Genomic DNA, 23,774 nt, shown 5'->3' with positions numbered 1-23,774 from the left:
TCCTGTGCAGCTGAGAAAGGCTCAGTGCAGGCCATGAAGAGAGAGAGAAAAAAACAACAGAGAAAAAAGAACCTGCCCATTGCTGTCCTTGGAAAAGGGACACACACCCACACTCTAACCTACATGCCAAGGGATGCTTAAGCATTTTGCATGAGAGAGCACACAGACTAAGGGTATAAACAAGCTAAGTCCCTTTGTGGAGTTGAGTAGTATTTTAAACCACTGAGACTGCACACACAACGTCTCTGCTGGAATTTAGTTAATTTATTCAATGATGCAGGAAAGAATACAGGACCCATCATCCCCAGGCTGTGCTGAATTTTCAAGGTTGACAGAATTTATATTGCACAAAGAAGTGAGTGACGCTTTTCAGAAGTGAATTTTATGGCTCCCAATATACCTTTGTTTACTTCTTTTATTTAAACTGCCTTAATCCAATTCTTGAAATGATATACATTCTGATGGAAGGCAACTGACAAGACTCACAGCTGGCTGTGAGCCATTGCTAGAAAGAACACAAAGGGCTGGACATGGTCTTTGGTCTGAAGTGGTGATAACATTCATTCATCTGCTCTCCTGGCTGCCCAGATACAGACCTTGAAGCATCCCTTAAATAGACCACTTAAAACTTAATAATGTCTTGGCACATCTCTCTATAAAAATCAGTAGGTAGCTTTAAAAAGACATTTTTCCCAGAAGTTAAGCAGATGGGTTTGCCAAAACCCAAGCACGAGTAATTATATACACAGTGTTTTATTGCTACTACTCAGAAGTTCACCGTAAAAAAATTATTTATTTAATCTGTAATAAAAAGTACATGGGTGCGGTTTTTTAAGGCAAACACTGTACTTCAGGTACAGTGTCCCTTTAACTGGGACTTCAGAGTATGTGAGATTGTTTACTCAAACTTTTACTTTTTCTCAGTCAATTTTTACTCAGTTGCTGGCATGTTTTCTCCCTCACTCATTTTGGATTATGTTATTTTCTCCTCAAAGTTTTAAGACTTATCAGCTCCTTCACATTTCTTGCATTTGGAAATGAGGCTGAAAAATGCATGGAATCCATACTATCTACTCTGCTGCAGATTTTGGTCATTTGTTACTCATGTGCGTATCTGCTGACTCCCAAAGCTTTACCTTTGCTGACTCCCAAAGCTTTGCCTTTGACTGAGAAACAGGACTGAGGGATTAAAGCAACTGCAGAAAAAACAGGCAAACCCAACAATCACTATTTTGATAGACCATAATAATTTCTTGGCTGTTAAAATAAATATCTGAGTTTCAAGAAAGGCCAAAGAAACTGACAGCATTCTGGAATGGAAAGGTAACAGAGCATTAAATGAAAGGTGGTAGGTGGTAGAGAAATAGGGACAGTCAAAAATGAGAGTAAATGGTTTCTAACTCCCTCTAAATAACAAATTTGTTTCTAATACTGCATTTCATGTTTTCACAGTAACACTATTCTAACAAACAGATGGTTCCTTGAGCCATAATTGTCTTTATTTGAGACACATAGATCAACACAGCCCTTTGGGGAAGAAATCATCAAAATTTGGTTCCCTTTAGAAACATCCATCTTCATGGCATGTTAGTCATCATTATGGGGTAGAGATGCACTACTGCCAATAAAAAGATGTTTCTTGGAACAAAGTGATGATGTGAAAATCTTGTATTTATATACAAGTGCAGGCACTCACAAGTAGTAATGCTGAATGCTCAAACAATTAAAAATTAGTAACAACGTATTTCTAGGGCCTAACATTCTCCTGTACTAACATGTAAGTTCTAGCACTGGTTGTTCCTCAAGACTGTATACAGTTACTGCCATGAAAATAATCTAAGAACAGGTAAGGCTACAAATAGTTTCCCTGAGATCTTTAAGGTAGAAAAGCCCAAACTTATTCACTAAGAAGTTATACAAAAGTTGTCTTTCGCCCACTGTGATCCCTCAGTGAGGAAAGGTTCAACACTTAAAGGACATGGTCTCTGTTCTGCACTTCTGGAGAGCAATTATGCAAGGCAGTGGCTATTATATCCGGGGATGGACCTCAAGACAGGTCTCAAGAGTTCTTTCTGTTTACAGTATTTCCCTCTCAAGAACTTGTCACCTCATCTCAGACAGACAATCATCCTTTCAATACAAAGAATTAAGTTCCCTGACTCACTGGTAAAAACCAAAAAGCAACTAAAATGGCAGACAACTGCATGTCAAACTGAGAAGTCACAGCTCTCTTTTGAACATTGATTCAAACCATAAGCAAGCCAAAAAATCCAGACCATGCTGTAGATCAGATGCTGATCCCATCATGTAGACAACTCTCCTTCAATAGCAAAAGAACTCTGTTTTCCAGCAGAAGTCTTCACTGTAGGCCTGTGATATAGGCAGGGGCTTGTAATATTAGATGAGTTTGGGTTTTGTCACTGTTGAAAAAGTTTTTCAAACTCTTATGGCTTCATTTGTGATCTTGGACCTCTGCAGGATAATAGGTTGGGAGAGTATCATTGCAGACCGACAGCTCCGAAGAACCAGGCTTCAAGTGAGCCTGCATTGGGTTGGATCCACCCTCCAGCGCTGTGCAGTTTTCCAGTTGCAGTTCTTTGGTGAAGCAGAATTCAATCTGGCCAATTGTTTGTGCTTCTTCACCCTAGAAACATGAAGGGTAAGATCAGCCTCATGGGAAGGAGAATATTAATCAATTCTTCAGCTACATTGCCCTATCTATACAATACAGTAGAGATTATTTGTGCATTTACCAGATGAAAAATGCAAAGTACAAGAGGCATCCACTCTAAACAGCTTATAGTACATACAGTTACTCAGTACCAACCTGGGACTTGTCTAACTAGTAAGCCTCATTGGGAAAGCTGACACATTATTTACTCATCTGCACAATGATGAGCTCTGGCTGAACTCTGTGAACACTGAAGGGCACATGTGACCAGAAAGACACTGCACAAACTCTTCATAGCAGGACAGGAACTGAGGCAAATAAAATTCTCCATACATGAGAAGAGAAACTTAATTTTATAATACCTTTTACACAAAAGAATACAGAAGCAAGCTGACAGAAAAAGGAGAAGTGTCAATTTTGGACTACAGAACAGGCCAGGAAGAAAAATACTGACTATGAATAAAGCAGGCAGGCATGGAGGCCTTTCACATGGCAAAAAAATTACAGGAAAATCCCTCCCAATGCTCAGGTCTAACAAAATGTGGAAAAAAATTGTTTTGAAACAATTAAGCAAGATAAAAGTAACTGAGGTGAGGGATTTTTTTTTGTTTGTTTGGAATTTGTGTTGTTGGGGGGGAGTTATTTATTTTGGGTTGTTTTTTATTTTAAATGTAAGAACAGAGCGTGTGTCTAATCCATTTCAAAAATTGAAGTACCTCCATCGTGCGCTTCAGGCATGGACAAATCTAGAACTCTGAAAAAGGCCAATCTTCAAATACCTGATATGTACTTTTTAATTTCTATTACCCAACGCCTTCAGCTGGAGACCCAAGCTGTACATTACTTTCATGCAACTGCAACAGTATCCCAAGTGTAGTAAAAGCAATGGCAAAACTACAGTGAACAGAGCTAGAAACTGGGGTTTGTGTTAGCTCTGTATTTCTTTCATGTCAAAAGGTGGGGGTGAATACAAACCACATACAACTTAAATTCCTTTTTTCCTTAAAGTAACCTATAAACACACATTAAAAATATTGTAACCTATAGATTTTTTATATGAGTAGAAAAACCTCAGAGCATTACTAAAGCAAGAGTTGACAACACACTCCAATAGCAAAAGTATCTTAGCAAGATTTCATAAATTGTTGCCTGCGTATGGGCAGAAACTCTGCCAAGAGTTCTGCAGTAAATCACCTTGAACTAGATGAGAGAAGGAACCACTTACAAGAGTAAAAGCTAACCTTGTGGGTTTTGTTTCTTGCTGTTTTTCTATAAGAGCAGAGTAACCTAGCTGAAAAAAAGGAAAGAGCTCTACAACCTAAACATGTAATTGTTCAGAACACTATTTTGTTCCTTCAAAGGCACTTTTGGTTCAGATATGGTGACCTATACTTTACAGAACACTGTCTCTGTGTAGCACCTTCTCTGCTGCATCATGATGCACAGCACAATTACTGCCAAGGATAAGTAAAAAGACATGTAAATTTGAGACATGATTGGTTCAAAAGGAAAGACTGCAGTGACCTCTTTAGGTATAGGCTCTCTGGAACAACCTCAAAGACAAGCTTCTGAGCTGCTTTATTTCAGGATTCTGGCAGCAGCATCCTCACCAAGGCTGACATTCACTGCCTCCATTCAGTTCACTCTTGCTGGTTTTAGCAGTCTGCCATGCAGCAACTAAACTTTAGCAGGCATGGTGCAAAGAGCCCAGCTACAGCAATACCTCTGGCAGGGTGGTTACAGCATTCATGCAAGAAATGCAGGTTTAAATCTTTTAAGACAAAGAGACCTTTAAAACCCAAGTCCAAGAATCAAACAATACCTATATGCAAACAGCTGTATACAGAAAGAACACCTAGACCTAAGTTTCACCATACCAAAGATTTTTCACTCTGTTTTTGCTATAATTTTGATAGAAAGTGCTCCTTAAAAAAATAAGTTATTTTTTGTTTGTTTTTCTTTCCATTTTTGGAAGTTAGGGGAGTTTTTACCTCTTCTGGAGGAAGGCATTGGATCTTTGGTGTTACACCATATATTCTTGTAAGAGCTTCCTTTATGGCAGTCATCTGAAAAATTAAAAAGCTTATAGAGATTAATAGGTCACAAGCACATCTTCCAACAGCTCCCACACTGGTTAAGCTCTCAAAAACTTTTATAAAAAGTACAGCCTTAAAGAACTATAAAATTTCAAAAGATCATTTGTTCTACAGAAATTAGGTGACTCCTACTGAAAAAAAAGTCTTTGCACATGATTTTATTTTATTAAAGACTGCCTCTTACCTTGTAATATGAACTGCTTGGTTTTATCCCAGCTTTCAAGAGACAACTGAAACAAAGAGAAAACATTTTTCCATGTTTCCTGTATGCAAACACACCTTCATAATCATTAGGTAAAACAGATTTTAAGAACCTGTCAAGCATTACAGCAATGGGAGCAGGGGCAACTTGTCTTTCATTCTTTGCCAGCCTAGGAAAAGTTTTCTGAAAGGACACTTCCCATCCAACTTGGCAGGGTCAGAAAGAACCCTTTCCCACATCTTAACCTGAAGAACTCAAGACAGTTCAGTCCTCAGACACAGTTAGGGGAAAGGGAGTTTCTGGGTGCATGCCCAGCTAGAGCATGCAGTTTAATTGCTTCCCTTCCCCTGCCTTGAGTCATTCCCCCATGCTCCTGCCACTGCACAGGGGCAGACTTGTGAGGGTGTTCCAGGCACGCTCATATTCAAACACAGGATGGGCTTCCTGTGGTGGGAAATGCACAGCACACTGGGAGAGGGATACAGCATGTCAATCAGAATCAATGTTACTGTCAGGGCAGAAACTGTTCCTAATAAATTCGTTTTTGAAGAGGAAATGCTGGTCACACAAGGAATGAGTTAGTGCTCAAGAACCTGTAGCCTGTGTACCCCTTCCTTTAGACTCAGTCCATTTTTCCAAGCTGACAAGACTCAGGACATAACCCATGATGAGTCTGTGAGTCCCTACAACTTCTTCTGTAAGAAGTGGGAATGGTCAGTACGTTGCAAGATTTAATCCATAAATGCCGATACTGCTCAACCCTTCCCTTCCAAGGTCAGTTTTGGCATGAGGAAGATTTTATCCAGCTGACTAAAGGACAAGCAGTTTTTCACTGTCATTTTACACTGGATATAAGGAGGCCAATAAAATAGATGATGGTCTGTTAATTCTTACAGAAGGCTGCATGATATCCTCTTTTTAATAATTTGAATTGTGGAAACATTTTTTTTTTTAAACAATCGCATTTTTGTCTTTTAAGTAGAAATTATATACAATGAGAACATTTTCAGTCTTTTTTCTCTTCAGTAAAGATAAAATTAATTCCACTTATTTTCACAATAAGCTTTGAGCAATTAATTTCAATATGCTTCAGTCTCTATTCTTTTGCAGCATTGCACATGCTGATACAGAGTCACATCATCGGTCATTGTGCCATCTGTAAATGTTTTAGTCACACCATCACAGCTACTTAGGCAATTGACTTAGACATCATTAATTTTAACATTACATATGACATGCTCAAACACTGAAAACCCTCTCAGAAAAATCTGCTAGTTTTAAAAGAAATCTTCAAAAGCAAGATGGGAGGGAAGAAAGACTTTTTTTCTTTGTGCATATGCAAAATAACTGAGACTTTGTCAAGGAGATTGCTTGGACAGGGTACTGGCAGAGCATGAATAGGATGAGCTGGTTTGGGGTTTCTTTGGGGTTGTTTTCTTGAGATTTTAAAGGTGTATTTCTTTGTATGAAACTATTTCCTCTCTCAGATACTGTCCTCTCATGGTCAACAAATCTAAGTCAAATATCCTCTCATCCAATACCAAGCACTGATGGGAAAGGACTCTAACCTTCTGGCATTCAACTGCAGCCAGAACACATGCATACAGCACTTGGACAAGCCACAACAGTGTCCTCAAGACTTGGAATCTGGAATGGCCAGTGCTTTGGAACAATAAGGAGAAACCAGGCCCTAGGACAAAGCAAAGGCTGTCACAATGAACAGCAGAGGACTGCCTGCAGCAACTGAACCCTTCACAACCTCCTCTCTTGTGGTTGCTCTCAGCCTTTTCTCGGGATGTCCTGCACAATTTTGCCTGCAGCTTGTCCTTTCCCTTGAGCAGAGCATTGTCTTAAAAACAAATGTTTGGGGCTCAGCATGACTCAGAAGTCTGGGGGGTTTGTCACTTGATTTAGAACTTTACAGGTACCATAGCTCTTGGTATCAAGATACAGCCTGTAAAGCTGCTCAAAAATTTACTGGCTCATGCTGTCTAGAAGGATGCTGCTAAGAATGATACTGGCTTATCTGATGAAGCGACCAGAGACTGCTTCTCAGGGTAACAACTCTTCTTCTGAACTTCAGTACCAAAAATAATTTATGCTCTCATTTCCTCTCTGCCATCAGATTTTTAGACTTTCATTTGAGGCTAGATCTGAAACCTTTAGGAACTGTTTGAAATAAAAGTCAGATCATCGAGTTCATTTACGTACCCATTGAGATCAACTTGCTGGTAGAGTTCTATGGCTTTACCGAAGTATTTTTTCTGAGAATTAAGGACCTCAAGTGTGGCTGCACAAGTGCCATGTTTGTACCATTCATGTTTCCTATAGGAGAAAAGCAAAATGCAAATTTTAGAACACTTTATTTGCAGACACATGTACTGTACAAGCTAGACATTGTACTTAAATCAAGCATCTGAAAGGCGACACATGTGGAGTGCATTCACATGTGCAACTGCATTCAAATTTATCACACGTGTAAAAAGTAAACCCAAACAAGATCACTCCCACCACTTCAATTACAGCAACATCTATATATTCATGAAGTAAATACATGTAATGCTCTTATGATACAATGCCCTATCATTGTATCATAAGACACAAAGATGTCTGGAGGTCAGAATGCACAGAATTTGCCTAGAAAATTACTATCTCTAAGCTTTTTGTAAGTTTTAGTGGAACCTTTTGTGTTAAATGAACTTTCAAAGCACTAATTTCTTTTCTGAACTCAAAGGATTAAGCCTTATTTTGGGTGAAACAGTGAAATTGCACAAGCTGCTAAGATTTTAGCATCAGCTTTTATGCTGGCCTGTGGCAGAATTTTCATGGGTTTTTCCTATGAAGTCTCAAGTCTTCCTTCTAATCCACTATCCATTCTCCTAAGAGAAAGGAACAGAGAGCAGAAGAAATTCTTGCAGTGTACAGCAGACAAACTCAAACAGGACAAAAATTGGGAAAAAGACAAAAATTTTTTATCAATTCTAAAGTCCACTGAAAGACTAAGCAGTATAATCTTTGGTGACACTGCCTGTGGATGTATATTTTTTTTTAAATTCTTTTCAAATTTTCACAATCCACTTGTACTATATAGGTATCAGTTCAGCAGATGTACACAAAGATTACCTAATCTCAAACTCCTGACATCATCACAGCGTCCTGTGACCTGATAATGCCTTAAGTACATCATCAAAAAGCAGAGAAGGACAACTATTAATCACTTGAAAGCCTACCTTGGAATTGTCCATTCCTACTAAAAACTTCAGGTTTTTCTTAAGGAATTAAAACACCTTAAAAGAAATTATGTTTGGATCTAGGAAATAGTGTACTACTTCTGAACAGAAAATTAATACAGAAACTGTGGTGTCAGGAGATTTGAGGCAGGGGAGAAGATGCTTTACTGTAAGATTTTCATTGTATCTTCCCAAACTTAGCCTTGTAGAGAGCTCTCATCTTGGCTGTAACACTCAACACAAATGCATGTCAAATGAACTGTTTATTGACTGGAAGAGTCCAGTTTCCATGGGCAGATTTCTCCACAAGGAATTTTAAATTACTAATGAGAAAAAGCACCACAGTTTAAAGTAAACAGAAGCTTTTTAAGAGGTAAACTTAGCAAGAAATATAGTTAGGTTGGATTAATTAAATTAAGCAGATAATAGTCAGATCCAAAGGGCTACTAAAACAGCAGCAAGCTAGAGGCAAGGCTTTGCATGGATGACAAAGATGACATTTTTAGTTCAGAGAGTGTATACATGCACGTCTGTAAAACTAATGGTGATGTACCTGTCTTTTGAAGGCTCTCAGTAGTACTTATATTTGAAGTGTCCTGCTCTTTCTATAAAGAAGGCAAAAACAGAGGGCCAAAGACCTGCTGGCATTCAAGAAGCCTTTTATTGCTACCGTGGAACTGCTATTGGAGTGGTTTGGGGCAGTCTGCACTGACAGTGCCTGTGAACCATCATCTGCAGCAAGCCAAGAATGCACCAGGCCCAAGTGTTTTAATCAGTCCTGTGAGCTTCCAGAATGGAGAGAGACTTTAATCTCCACAAAATATTTACCAAGACTTTAAGATTATACTCTTCACAATGTCACACTATTTTGCACCACAGCTGTTTCAAAGGGGAAAAAAAAGATACTGACCACAGCTGCAGGTGTTCATCAAGGCCTCCATCCTTCTGCACCTCTTGCATACATGAGCTTGGTGGCAGCACAGAGCTGCTGTCAGTAACTTCACTGAGCAGAGAAGTGGCTACCATGACACAGTGCATTCTATTTCTCTATTTTCTCTTCTATGAGGAAGCCCAAAAGGAAAGCTCTCTCAAGACCAGCAACACAGTGAAACTAGCTAGGGAAAGAGATCTGGAAGCTGCTCTTGCAGCTACCTGTGATGTCTCAGGAGTGCTACTGCTACTCAGATGTAATGTGTCAACAGCAGCTGTTTCTCCTTCCTGGGGACAAAGGGAGGAAACATTCTCTCACTAAGTTTCATTTCTCTAAAACTTCTGCTATGGCCCTCTCTTCAACAGCTATATTTTATAAGAGAACAGATCTATACTATGAGTGAGACTGCCACAACACACTGCTTCAATGGCTGCCTGGACACTTCCTCTCACACAGCTGAAGAACTACTCAGACAGATTTTTATAAAATAATATCCAAAATGCTTTTTAGGGCTTTTTTGTGCTCACCAGAACTGGGTGCGATTCAGAGATGAATGAAGCACATCAGGCCAGTAGTGTCTCATGTCTGACAAAAGATCCTAAAAATACCACAATTAATAAATGCACCTACAGCATTGAAAAGCTATTTCTTATACAGTCTACATATATTGATAAATTTTTTACAACTGAAGCCTCATCTTTCAGTGTCCATGACTGAAACATTTATTTGAAGAAAAATAAAACATCTTTTTCCCCCATATTCTGAAAATGCTGTTGTTGGAGGTAACAGGTACACCTACCTAAATATCTGAACATACTATTACTGACACACTGCCTCAAAGCAAGACTTTCCTTCAACTGTCTCTGCAGAAATTGTTCAATCAATCATGCAGTGTTCCCTATTTGTCAGGCTCAAGTCTCTTATCCCTATCTATAACACATAAATGAATTTTGCTGAATTAAATACATTGGGTTTTTTTAAGTAGAAAAAGAACAAAAAAAGGACTAATGGCCTAGGAGAAAACACCTAGAAAACAGTACTCTGAGCTCTTACTTTCTTTATTCTGATTTTGCAGTAGAAAATGTGAAGGGAGAACACCAACTGACTGAATCTTTTTATTTTCACAGGTGCTTTTTGTCACTGCAGATCTATCACCTATGTGGTGGTGGACCTCTAGATTTTATTAAGGAGGATGTGGCTGAATGAGCCAAACTGCATGTTCAGAAAATCAAGTAGGTACAGATGCTAATGATCAAAAGGACAGCAACTTCAAATAGTACCAGAAGCACTAAAAGAATTTCTGGAGTCCTTAAAAAACCATAGCCCTCAGTAAACATTAGGAGTGATATTAGGAACTGCAGATTTTGCATAGAGGATGTGCAAAAGTAATTGCACTTAGCTCTGCCTGGTATGTCTGTTTTTGTTTTAAATACCTTGATCTCGGTGACATTGAAATGCCATGTTTTGTTACAGTCTTCAGCTCTGTCAGGCCTAGGGAAGCAAAATAAAATTGAAAAAAATGTCTCCTAACTCATTAGTGGTAACAAACATATCATTATCTTGAATTTTAAGTATGCAGGATTATAGCTGGAGATCTTAAAAATGCAAGTAAACCGTAAGAACCTACAGTGGTTTAGAAGTAAAACATTCAAGATATTAATTACGGCCAAAAGATTTCTCATGAAGATTCAGAAAATGGCCCTTTGGTCTCTTTCATTCTATGTAAAAGTCATTTGAGTGTGCCAGTGACTTGGAAAGGTCTTGCACATGATGTCACTGGTGTCACTACTGACATGACCTCCTAAATTGCTGCCCCATCTGATGTTTCTACAAGTATCACCAAGACACTCTCAGGGAATCAATACATAATGATGATCACTTTTCCAAGAAGCATAGCTTAAACTCCTGTACCAATTTTACTGTATTTGTCTGGAAAATTTTTGAATTGCTGCCATTGACATCAGTGAGGCAATCACCAGTGAGGTGATTCCTTTGAAGCAATTTAGTTTTCTTATACTTTTGCAACATTTGTGTGGAGATAAAATATTTAAAGCCACAAGCAGTCATGAGATATTAACAAATTCTTTTTGCTCAGAGAAACAAAAGAAAAGAAGGGAAACAATAGTTCCCTTTCTGCTTGAGACCGTTTCTGATCTTATGAGGAGGTGTCGTAATAAAATGCTTATGTGGCCAAAGGATTTCAACAAGTCATGAGATACAGAAGTGTATTTCAGTTTTATGTCAAACCATAGGGTTTTAATTTTATTTCAATCATAAGAACAGACAGATTAAGATCTCCAAAAATAACTCCACAAAAAACAGCAAGAAAAAAAAAAAAACAACACACAAAAAAAGCCAACAAAACACACAAAAAAACCCGCAAACAAACAAACCTCCACCTAACAAATCCAAATCACTAAACATCCTAGTACAAAATTTGATTTTCCAGGTGGAAATAAAAGCACTCTATGATCATACCACAATCCATGGATGGTCCAGTACTTTGGTGGGTCATGACAATCATTAGCATTCATCTGTAGGAAACAAAAACACAGAGTATTTGCTGCATGTATCCAGGAGTAAAGGTTTAAAGGCAAAAGTAAAACCTCATTCAGTGATGGCCCAAGGTTCTACTGTGGCATGCCAACTTTCCTTGCCAAACCAGGAACTGGTGAACTCCAGTTATTTGAAGCTGTCATGGATTATGCCACTTAGGGACCCACTGGCGTCAGAATTTTGAAGCAGATCAGTGAAATCTGAGCAGACAGCATATAGAGAAGACAAAAGGACAGGTTCTGAGGTAACAGAAAGTAGCCTGATCCATGCTGAATGATCAGAGCTTTATCTGCATTTATAGTACTCCATGTAGCAGCTGTGTATTTTTCTCATTACCACATATTTTCAAGGAGTGCAGAGCCATTAAAGTAAAAAACATGCAAAATAAACTAAAATATTGGACAAGCACAAAACCCTCTTTAAGTATTCAGATCTAGTTTTATCATTGTATTGAAAGTGAAAAATACAAAGAAGAGATTATATTGCTTATTCTAAGTAAAAAAGACTTATGCTTTAAGGATTTTGACTTGAGGTTCAAGGGAATGGAGAGAAAATGAAAGACTAAATACCTTCCTACAAAAACAGAAAAATAGAGCCTCCAATAAAAACTGTTGATAATACAGGAGAAATAGCCTACACTTTAATTACTGTTTAGAGCAGAGACATATGCCTGAAAGAACAAACTAAAAAAATTCATGTCACACATCACAGAATACCATTACTGTATTTTCCCTGATTACTCTTCTTAGGAATTACAGCTCTTTCAAGTAAACACTTTGTGCCATTAACTAACAATCTCCCCAGACATTCTTCTCCCATAATAATAGCTTTCCTTTTTAGCTCTGCATTCTGTCATAATTATGCCACAATGCCTTTTATGTGATGCCAGAGCAAGAGCAGAGTGTAGAGAGGAGCAGAGACAGGCCTGTAATCTCACTAATTGCCTTCCACATGCCACAGGCCAGTGGCAGCAAAACTGCAACTTCTGCAAGACTTCCTTGTTCTGTGTCCGTGTCCTTCCTCTCCTCTCTTGCCACCAACAATACAAGCAATTACACCCAGCAAAAGCTTTTTTTCCTGAAAGGAATATTTTGAACAAACACATACTGAAAATGTCTAAACAATATTGCTCTGTCATGACACAAGCTCTGTGGACCTGGAGGAGTTTGGCTATCTAGCCCAAAGTACAGCAAATTATTAGTCAACAGCTTGCTCAACTGAGGTGGCAACAAAAACAGTCCAATTGTTCTCCTTATTCAGCCTTCAACTGCAGTTCTCAGACATGCTAATGGAACACCCAGAGCATTCCAGATTTGAAATCATGGCACTAACCTCCCTTGCAGTTTCTTCTATCTGCTTCATCAGACTCTTGCTGTTACCCTGTGCCCTGGCAGAACTGGGCCGTCAGTGCAACCTACAACACATTAGTTCCCACTCTGCATGCCTTGGCCAGCTTCATTCAATCTCCTTTTTCATTCTAGCCTTAGTATCTTTCCAACGTTCATTTTAAATCAATATAATAAAAAATGCAAATGCTGGTCTGCAAAGCTGGGTACCCCTGCTTGCTGGTGCAAAACCACTTCTTGTCAGCCTTCCTGTTTATCACAGACTGATTGCTGAAAGATTAAATTTCATCTCTAGAGATTGACTGACTAGAAACAGAGGTACAAATATTTATTTTCAAGTGAGCACTGGACCCCAGAAAGCCCTACATACCTAGATTCATTTGAAAAAGAAGCACTGTTTTCCCCTGTTTTAAAGCAATCTGATAACCAAACCAATCGAAATGAACCATACATGACCTATAAAACTGAGCAAAGGGCTGGTGAGGCTGTAGAGCACCCACCATGCTGAGAGGGAACACTTCAGCAGAGGGATTAGCCTGTTTGTAACAGCAAGTCATTGCACAAACAGCATGTGCCAGAAGCATGGAAGATTTTATCACCTCTGAAATGCCAAAAAGTGAAATACCATTGGTGTGTCCCAGAAATGTCACCTTGTGAGCTGCCCAAGTTACAAATCCATTGCTATAGCAGCTGGTAAATGCAAGAGTAGTGCTACTGGATCACATACAGATACACCAAATTGAAATAAAAAATCAGCTTCTGAGAAGTAAAATATTTACTCCTGTTCTCCCTTCCAACCACCTTGCTTAAGTAGGCCATCTCCTTAAGGAAGATAAATTATAATTAATTTTGTAATGAAACATGGCAACTGCAAAGAAAAAATCTTGCTTTTCCAACTGTGGAGAGAGTTCACCTCTTCAACTTCTTCCCCTCAAACGGTGTGCAATTACTCCCCTTCTTCCTTTAGTCACTTTAACTTTTTCTGTATTATGTGACTACTTCTATTTCTACCCAAAAAAGAAGGAAAACTAGTATTTCTATTCTTCATTTAGGCCTCTGCTATAAAATTATTGCCAAAGCCTGAACTTAGGAAAATTTTTTATCTCATATTGAAAAATAAAATCATCTGTTGCTTAACACAACATTCAAACGTGAATTCAGGCTGTTCTGTTCATTATTCTATTCTATTGTCCTTTTTTTGACTCTTTCCTTTAATGAGCACATATATGAAGTAAAGGCAGATGACAGCAGGTTATTTCTTTATTGTCCTTCCCATTCCTAACAGAGAAGGAACTGAATAACTTACAAACTTGGACTGGATTTTCCACATTTTGCATACACACAAAAAAACCCTAATCACATAAAAAATTTCATCTTTTTGCAATCTCCCGGATCCAAAAGTTGAAATAATAGTTCTCTTTTTAAGTTCTGGAATAAAAGGTTTTTACAACTCCATAAAAAGGGATTAGGAAAGTCCCTCTTCTTGGCCTTGAGTTGCTCTTAAGTCACACTCTTTTGTTACTGAAAAGTGTGGCATGAATTAGCCACAGGCACAATTTTTTAAGGGAATATGAATTTCATAGTCACTTGAGGTCTGGGAACCTCAAGTGATATCTAGCTTAGATATCTTTGCATAAGACATAGTCACCTTAGGTCAATTATATGGTACTGGAATTTCTAATCACATTACAAGGAAGAAAACCTCTCTTCCTCCTTCACCCTTTTCACTGTAGTAGTCAGTATTTAGGTCCTGGGGTTATCACTGCTGCCATGATATCACTTTATTTTAATGGGATAGTTTGGAGGATATGATTAAAAAACACTTTCCAATTTAATTGTGCTGATCACACTCAGTATTAAAAAGCATCAGCTGAACAGTTACTTTTTAAAGCCCAGGAAGAGCTGAAGAGATGTATTCTCAAATTTCTGGCATGCTGATCTGTACCCTCTAAATTTTTTGGGCCTTCAAAAGCCTAAAAAACTTTTCAAGCACTGATCTCCAAAACAGGCAGGAGTTAAGATGAAGCTCATCCACATACCTTAAAAACACACTGTGTATGAAAGAGTCTCTAATAAGATTCCTTTACATAGGAGACATAAACTAAGAAGTACTTTCAGAAAAAAAAGTATCTCACAGGTTTTTGCCATAAATGATATAATGACTTCTGCTGTTTCATTCACAGCTTTTTCCTTTCAGCATCATGTCAAGAGTTTTAAACTGAATAATAACACTAAAAATATTTACACCCTGAAAAACACCAGTTATCATATATAAATACACCAAACACTCAGAAGAATCTACCTACTTAAAAATATGTAAATTAATTCCTGAATTTAGGAACTCCTCTTATGTAAAACAAGAAAGCTGTTATAGGAGTACAGTTGAGATCTTGTTTCTTCATATGACTCAATGATGGGAAGCTAAGAAAAAAAAAAGTTACTTAACATGATTTTAGTATTTCTTTTTCTGCACTTCTTTGAATGCCTCTGTCTACCTCTTACTACAAAATATTATAAGAAATCAACAAAGGGCAAGGAAGGCTACATTTTCTGATGCTCAGTACCTTCAATTATTCACCTTCACTAGAAGGTTATGTAAATTATTTGTCAATCAATTACTCTACCCCGGAATTCAGAGAAGTAACCAGCATAAATACACAGTGGGAAAACTGGTTGGTAGGGACTTATTTTTTTAATTTTGTGTTGTTTAATCTTTCTCTTTTTTTCCCAATTGCTCTATTTTCATTCATGTAAGCAAGGGTTTGCACTGCTACTGACTCTGAACACTGACTTGTGCTAAGCACTACAACTCTTCAACACTACCATCTCTGCTTCAAGTCATTAACAGTGAGGTTTAATCAACAGAAAATCAGACACAAATTGCATCAAATCCTTCCTTATCTCCACTGAAAAAACAGGCAAACAAAAAAACAGAACAGTGGTGTCGGTCTTTGGTCTCAATCACACACATCTGACTTTTGCTATTGATATTGCCCTCCACATTTAAGTAATGTGAAGTATATCTACTTTTCCTCAGATATTTAGGCAGCACATGGCTTTTGTTGCTACTGCTTTTCTATCTATTTCCAGAAACAGGAATGAGAAATTTAAAAGTACCTAAAACACAAAAAGATAAGATTCTGATGTTGTAAAACAGAAGACCTAAGAAGCCTTTCTTGCTGCAGAGACATTTGGCTGAACCTGAAGCTACATTATTATTCACAACGTTCTTCAACCTTGTCTCAGTAAATCTGATCATATTTTTAACTTAACTGTATGGGAAGAGAACTTTGAGTACTTCCAGTACAGGAAAAGTGTTCAACTATCAGATTGCAGTAGATACTTTATAGTAACAGTACACCACTTAGCTGTGCTTTGACAGATGTATGTTGGAAGACTGTGTTCATTTTGGGTTCACACCCCTGAAATACAGCAAAAAAATGCAGAAATACTCAAGAGACACCTGCCACAACACCTTTATAGCTCTCTTTCCTGACTGAATCAGTATTTGATGACATCATAGAAATACTGGAGCAAACGTTACAAAGCAAAAAAAACCTAATTGTCCAGCAGATAGTTCAAATACTGAATTGTCATCAGTCAAACAAGACAGGCAAGTCTTCCAACAGAGTCTGATGAAAGTTTAGATTAATAAATGTCACAAATTCTGTAACAAGCTTAGTGTACAGTACACCCTACATTGACAACTCTACCTGTAACACACCACAGTCTTTCCTGTTATGGCTGCTCTGCATTGCAGGGGAAGTAGCAAAAGTTGCATCAAGTTCAGAAAAAGCCTTTATAAAGGCACAACCAAAATTAAATACTTAATGGGCTTTATTTAATCTCTTCACACATTTATTATCCAATGGTACCTTTTTTAGGATAAAATATAAACACAAAAACCTCACCTTACATACAGTCACTGGCCAATGATGAGCAAAATATAGCTTCTTCCAGGAATGAGGGTGGATGTCACTGGAGGGAGACAGACAAATTTATTCATCTTCAAGTATTTTAAAAAGAAGAACACCTTCAGGCACACAGTCCAAACTAACAATTCAGAGAGAAACAACATATAAGGAAACATGCTAATATCCCCATTGTTAAACAAATTCTCCTTCTGGCACCCCATCTCCATCTGCTTTCCATTTCTAAAGTATGCAGAGGGCAAAAAAAAAACTCTTAAAAATTTGTTCAAGAAGTGCTGAAAGCCTGTATCACATAATTTCCATAGAGGCCTTTTCCAACAGTTTGGAGCAGACCTATTCTGGTTAAGTAGATGTAAATAAAAAACCTGTTGCATCAGACACTACAGTAGATATATTTAGTTATTAAGCAACCAGACAAAGTAATTAAATAGAACAGTAAATGGGAAAAAAAATAGAATTGTGAATTATTTTAACTGACAACATTATGTGCAGAACTGTCAAAATAAATTGTTATTCTCTGGAAGCTAATAGCCACTTGTCAGTCATTAGTTCTTGCTAGAGGATATATTACCAAAAGACAGAGGGAAAAAAAAAAAAGAATAAAAGACCAAGCTAATTCTTTTCAACCTGCGGACAGCCTAGGGATGCTTCCATGTTATATCACAGCTCAGTTTTTTCCTCTAGTTTTTCTTCTTGGCAATGGCCACATTTTCTCTTAAGCATTCACATGTATCTGTGGTTTTCTAAACAATTTAGAAGAATAGCTCTGGAACTTACCAGGCACAGCCACAATGAAAACTATTAACACTTTTATAGGGGTCTTTACTGTTGTTGTAGAAACCTGAATAGAGGAATTGCCCTATATTGCAGAGCAGTTTATTTATTTATAAAAAGTCCTTACTTAGAAATGATATTTCATTAAACTTTTTATTTGATCTTTCATCTGTATTTGAAATAGCAGTTGAACTTCTGCAATGTCAGTCATGCCAAAGAGTTCTCCTAGAAAACACTTTGTGGCTAAGGATGGGTCAGAAAACTCTACTTATTAAACAGAGCTGGAATCCAAGGAAAGCCATTTTCAATACCTATGCAGCTGCAGAGATATTCCCCCTTCTCTGGACCTGAGTTATCTTGCTCTGTGCAGCTCAGGAATGTGCCTCTAGAGCTGACTCTTTGCCAAGGTGGCCAAGCCAGAGCCTAAATCCTGGGGATTGAAGACACATCAGCAGAGTATCTAAGCTACCCATCAACTGCAATGTGGGCACTGAAAAATTCAGCACTGAACTGAGCACCTCTAACCATTCTCTTGCCAAAGCACTAAAAGGAAGCAGAAAAGTTTATTTCCTCATATAATGCAATAGGAATTTCAGCTTTAACCACAGAAAGGTGTGACTTGGGGGGTGGTTTCTCCCATGGCCCACTAGTATTGAAGCTCAGATTTTGCCAAGGGGCAACAACCATCAAAAGGTGGTGCAGCAATCTGATACAGCCTCAGCTGGGATGTCATATGAAAATTAATTTTATATTGTCAGAACTGAGAAAACAGCAAGGAAAAGAAAAGATAAATAAAAAAGTAAACAATGCAACAGTTAGTGCAATTCATGCCACAGGGATGACTCCAGATTTTTTGCTGTGAGTGTCAAAATAATTTTCAGTTTTTGTCATTACCACATCACAACTCTAAATGATGTATCTATAGCAAGATGAGAAAAGTTTCAAGTGCAACAAATAGAATTTAAGCTTCTCCTCTTTCTTCATGCTGACACATCTAAAGGTTTTCTCAGGCATGATCCTTGCTCTTCCTGTTACTATAGATGCCTTACTATAAATCACCTAAGGGTAGAATAACACATCAAAAATAGTACATAATACAAATTTACATTAGAAGTTAAACCATTCTGATCTGCACTTAAGAGTGAGTTGTCAGATGTTTCATTTAAAAGCACAACTTACCTTTGAGTAACAGTATCCGAAGTACACCAATGACATAGTGTCATGAAACACCAACCCAAAATCCAATAGTGCAGCTTTGCAGACTTCATTTTGTTATCCAAATAGCTGTAAAAAGGAGTTCAATGAAGAAATCTGTTACCTATCCAACACACTTACATGTTTAAATGCAAAAGAAACCTACTATGTCAGAAATACCATGTAATGGTAGATTAGATTTACAACCACGGGTAAATGGGGATGTCTTTCAGGGCTGTGCCTGATTCCCCAGCTTGTATGGTAATTTTCATAAACTAATGCCATCAAGGATGAGATCACTGTTTCCTTTTTTTCTTTACTTGCACATGGTTGCCACAGAGCCACCTTCCAATTAACAGAAATATATCAATCTTCTACAGAGCTATACTTGCTGTAATTGAAGACCCTACTTGCAGTCAGCTCAAATGCCCAAAGTGATTCATTAAAGAAACTTTGAACTTAATATTTAATATTCATGTTGGATTGGCCAAGGCCAATATTAGAAACTCACAGAAAGCCAGGGATGATGTCCAAAGCAGAATTTTGTCTAAATGCCAGTTAACTACTAAGCTAATATTTTTTTTTAAAAGCTGCTAAAACCACATGAAGTTTCTGTTCCTGTTATAAACCTGAGATAGCCTCTATGGAACATGCACAATTTGCCTAATACTTCATGGACCTTAGAAGTCAGGGCATAAAACAAACAAATCCACCTTTACAAACAGAAGGACTTCTACTTGGCACAGGTCAAAAATCCCAACTGTCTCCCAGATCTGCCAGCCATTACACAGCATTTCAACTGCTACCTTCTAGAAAGGGATGTACATGCACGTATTTACATGCAAGTTATTAAAGCCTCACCAAAACTACTTCTCAAAATGACAACCCTACACCAAAGACACTGTGTGTAACCTAGGTGACCTTTCAAAGATCTCTCACAACATTAGTTGTATTCTTTTTTTCTATGGATATTTTTTTTAATTCATTCTTACCACAGTCAAATAAAGCCTGTTTTTACTCCAGTGAAGGCATGGCTGATTCAGCCATTACAGTGAGAAAACTCATCATAATTCATATTCACAGCTCATTAAAAAGAAGAACCCATTTTCCTACAGTTGTTGTGTGGCTCTGGACCCAGCCTGCAGAACCCCACAGTTCTGCAAACGCCCTACCAGAGCTGAAGTACAAAGGAGGCAGCTTCCCCGCTTGCAAAATGTGTGGGGATTTCAAAACAACTTGGGCAACAATTGTAACCAAAAACCAGCTAAATTTATCACAAGGTCTTGCTAAATTGTGAGGAAGCTAACACCTTTAAGACATTCTTCTATTTCATACAAAAATGCCTCACTAATTTGTAATAGACACATCACAAGGTACTTGGCCTAACAGAAGATACAATCAGATTAATATTAGTTGCCAACTGTTATCTTCCTGATCTACTTTCTTAAAAACACCAGAAGGAATTTCACTCACCAGATAAAATAAGAAAAAAATAATAGTAATGTTTAGAAGATCATTTGGAGAGTGCTACTTGTATTGAAAAGCACACAACAATGCAGAACTAATCTTCAGCAAAAGCTAGCCAAAGAAAGACATATATGCTTTATTAAAGAAATTTATATAGCCATACAGTGTATTAAAAAGTCACAAATAAGTAAGTGCTGGATAGCCAATTTCCCCAAGAGTTCTGCACCTTAAGTGATCTCCAGTCTCATCATTTAAACAACAGGAATTAATGATTTGAGATTCTGCCTTATAGACCTGCTTAATGCCTTATAGACCTGCTTAAAAACCTTCTATTATTTTGAACTGAAGACCAACCAAGCAAGACTACTCTTCTGCACTCTTCTGAAAAACTATAAGACAAAACATTGAGAGATGTAAAAAGAGTAAGATTCATGTAAAATTCTGCCCTACCTACAAAAAGCAGGAAGTACCACTTGAAAGACAGGAACATCACACATCACCAAAAAAATCTGCACTCTACAAAGGTGTGGAAGAAACATGTTAAGGAAGTGGATTATGAAAGAAAAATAACCCAGCAAGCACTACAGCATTTCTTTTGATGTAAGTTGGTAGGCAGAAAGAAGCTTTTTTTTTTCAGTGACTAAGCAGCAAAAAAAGCATAAAGTAATTGTCTCCTTTCTCACTGGACTCTTATGTTTGACCAAGTAACTACCAGGAACAGAGGGGGCTTTAAAAAATGCTGCCATCAGAGCAGCAGTAGGTGCTGATTTATTCTACATATTGTTCTGAACCCTGAAACAAGAACATAGGGCAACAAAGCAGGTTTGAAAGTCTGTAACTTTCACTTTTTTCCACTGATAAACAATACATAAACTCTCTCTAAGGATTTAGCTCAGAAGTAAACCCTTCAGATTCCACAACACTATCAAGACAGACTGAGTGATTTATTCAAGCTGACCTTTTATTTGTCTGTGACAATGATGGTGGAAGGCGAAAAGTGCATCAATTTCACTTTAAAGGCATCTGAATGATGCGCATTTGAGGAAATAGACATCCAAAAGAATGGATGTCTATAATTTTTTATTTAAAAATATATCTTAGTTGCATTAACAACTAAGATATATTTTTTAATAAAAATTGCTTCTAGATTGTTTACTAAAAATTGCACTAGATTACTAATTTCACAAATAGAATAAAGAAGAGATTTAACAAATCTTACACCAACTTTTCTCTAGTAAAAAACAGGGATTTCATATTATGAAAGTTAGTTATAAAAAAAGTCAAGATGTTCCAAAAGATTTCATAACATAGAAAACTTAAAACTTGAAAATGAAACCTGCACACATACATAAAATTATTACTTGACACTAGGCTATCAACTCAGTTTTACTATGGATAAAATTCCAAAGGGCAAGAACAGCTTTGGGATTACTCTTGGTTTACTGTACCTGGAAAAGGAATGCAAAACACATGTTTCTGTGTATGTTTCTATGTGTGTTTCTATGTGTTAGTAACCCAGTCAGGGCAAGGTCAATTTCACTAACAATATTAGCATTGTTCCATGCTGTTTTCAAAATTACCTGCCCATGCTTATCAAACACTAGAGAGAACTTGTAATAAACATGGAGGAAATCCTCCTGTAACACATTCACTATAGTTTGAATTCTAATATACCATCTTGGGGGGAATGATGATGTAGCACATGCCTCTTTTGCACACCATCAATTAGTCACCTCTTATTTTACTCCCTTATTTTCCTTCCGTTTTGCTTTTAACAATTAGCTTGACTAGCAAACCTCTCATTAATATAAAATCTCCTGCTCAACAGTTTAGTTCAGCATGTAAAATCAGAAGAGAAGATGCTGCAGAAGAGCACTCAAGCATCAGTGGGAGATGCCCATGGTTATGACACAGCATGCACGCAGCTAAATGCTGGCAACAACAGAGATATTATTTAGGACAGTTAGCTTGGCATCTAAAGTCGCAAAAATAAAGACCCAAGGCTTTGGTAGCATCCCTAACATATCAGCATGCACTGCATCTGCCACAACGAGTTAGACAAGCCAAGTCACAACACTGTGTGCCAGAAGCATTAACTTAATTTATAACAACGCTCTTAGCTCCGGCAAGTTTTACCTCCACTGTCCACTCCCAGCTAGCCATGCATCCCAAGCCCCAGTACTGGTCCGAGTAACTGCAAAAGGCTCCTCGAACCCTTTTCGGAGGCAATACTCACGCCCACCGCCACGGCAGGATTTCGGCAGCGCCCCTCTCACAGCGTTCAGTGCGATGGGGGCTCTCGCTGCCGGGGCTGAGCGGTGTCGGGGTGAGCCCGAAGGGAGCAGGGGCTGCGCTCAGCCCCGCCGGCTTCCCGGAGAAGCGCCGAGCACGGCGACACCTCGCCCTCCTCGCACGGCGAGCAGCACAGGGCTCTCTGCTCCAGCACCGATGTCCCTCCGACAGCAGAAAGCCTTAACTCCATATAAACAATCATTACAGAGGCGGCTACACAAACTGTAAAGAATGCAAATCTCCCAAGCACCGGAAGCGGGAAGCCTCCAGGCGACAGCAGGAAGCCAAAGCCCAAAAGTAAAGTGTAAAAAAACCCCCCAAAAAATATTAAGAGTTTTCCCGCCTCTGGGAAATGCTGCCTCTTATTTGGCAGACTTCCGATTTGCTACGCATGGAATTTAAAGCACAAGAAGTGAAAGCAAACACAGTCTGAGTGCGCGCCAGGCCTGCAAGTCCCACCTTTGCAGTTCGCGCAGCTGAGGACCCCAGCGGCAGAGCGCACTCTGCCAGGCAGGAAAGCCCAGTCAGAGACACCTCGGGCGGGCCGAACCGCAGCTCCCTCCTGCCCGGCTGCAACCGCGGGAGCGCAGCCCCACGGCGGGCACAGGGAGCAGAGAGAGGCCGGAGCAGGGACACCCTCAAACCCGAGAGCGCTGTCTCGCGTTCAGACCCCACCACACCTCAGCACGCTGCGCGCATCCCCCGGCCCGCCTTACCTCCGGCCCGCTGCCCCGGCGCTGCCCGCAGGAGCCGCCCCGCGCCCGCCGCTCTCGCCGGGCCCGCACAGGCCCCGCCCCGGAGGGTGGCAGGGGTGGCACCGCCGCTCACCACAGCGGCTGCCCGCGGTCTGCCCGGGCGCTGGCTGCTCATGGGGGCGCGCACAATCGGGGGTAGTGGCCCCGCGGTATTCCCGGTGCCTCCCTGGCGCATCCCCGCGGTCAGCCGGGTGCCGCGGGAGCAGGGCGTTGCTAGCGCGGGCTAGAAAGGAGCGGCGGGCTGCGGGGAAGTCGTTTGTGTGGGTGGTTTGGCTCGTCCTGCTGTTTTGGTTGGCTGTTCTTTAGCATATTCAAGGATTTAGTTATG

General features: G+C 39.0%; 1 protein-coding gene across 7 annotated transcripts; it reads right to left on the bottom strand.

Annotated features, from left to right (window-relative positions):
• Positions 1-244: 244 nt before the first annotated feature.
• Positions 245-23,551, bottom strand: RNASET2 (ribonuclease T2). 7 transcript variants are annotated; one of them, XM_018915581.3, is made up of 12 exons: positions 23,408-23,551; positions 22,636-22,870; positions 20,850-20,915; positions 18,918-19,022; positions 16,944-17,010; positions 11,609-11,664; positions 10,564-10,621; positions 9,658-9,728; positions 7,181-7,294; positions 4,952-4,997; positions 4,663-4,737; positions 245-2,644 (listed from the first exon to the last, which is right to left on the bottom strand). In XM_018915581.3, exons 3-12 carry the CDS (start codon positions 20,894-20,896, stop codon positions 2,453-2,455), a joined length of 831 nt encoding a protein of 276 aa, XP_018771126.1. In that variant the 5' UTR covers positions 20,897-20,915; positions 22,636-22,870; positions 23,408-23,551; the 3' UTR covers positions 245-2,452. The 7 variants fall into 7 exon arrangements, with proteins under 7 accessions (XP_018771126.1, XP_030091912.1, XP_050828426.1 ...); XM_030236052.2 differs by having other exon boundaries at positions 22,636-22,875; positions 23,408-23,467; XM_050972469.1 differs by lacking the exon at positions 20,850-20,915.
• Between the last annotated feature and the right edge of the window lie 223 nt (positions 23,552-23,774).

This window comes from Serinus canaria, chromosome 3 (assembly GCF_022539315.1).
Source record: "Serinus canaria isolate serCan28SL12 chromosome 3, serCan2020, whole genome shotgun sequence".
NCBI classification, from domain to species: Eukaryota; Metazoa; Chordata; class Aves; order Passeriformes; family Fringillidae; genus Serinus; species Serinus canaria.
The sequence above is the reverse complement of the archived record's forward strand: the minus strand, read 5'-3'. Positions and strand labels throughout refer to the sequence as shown.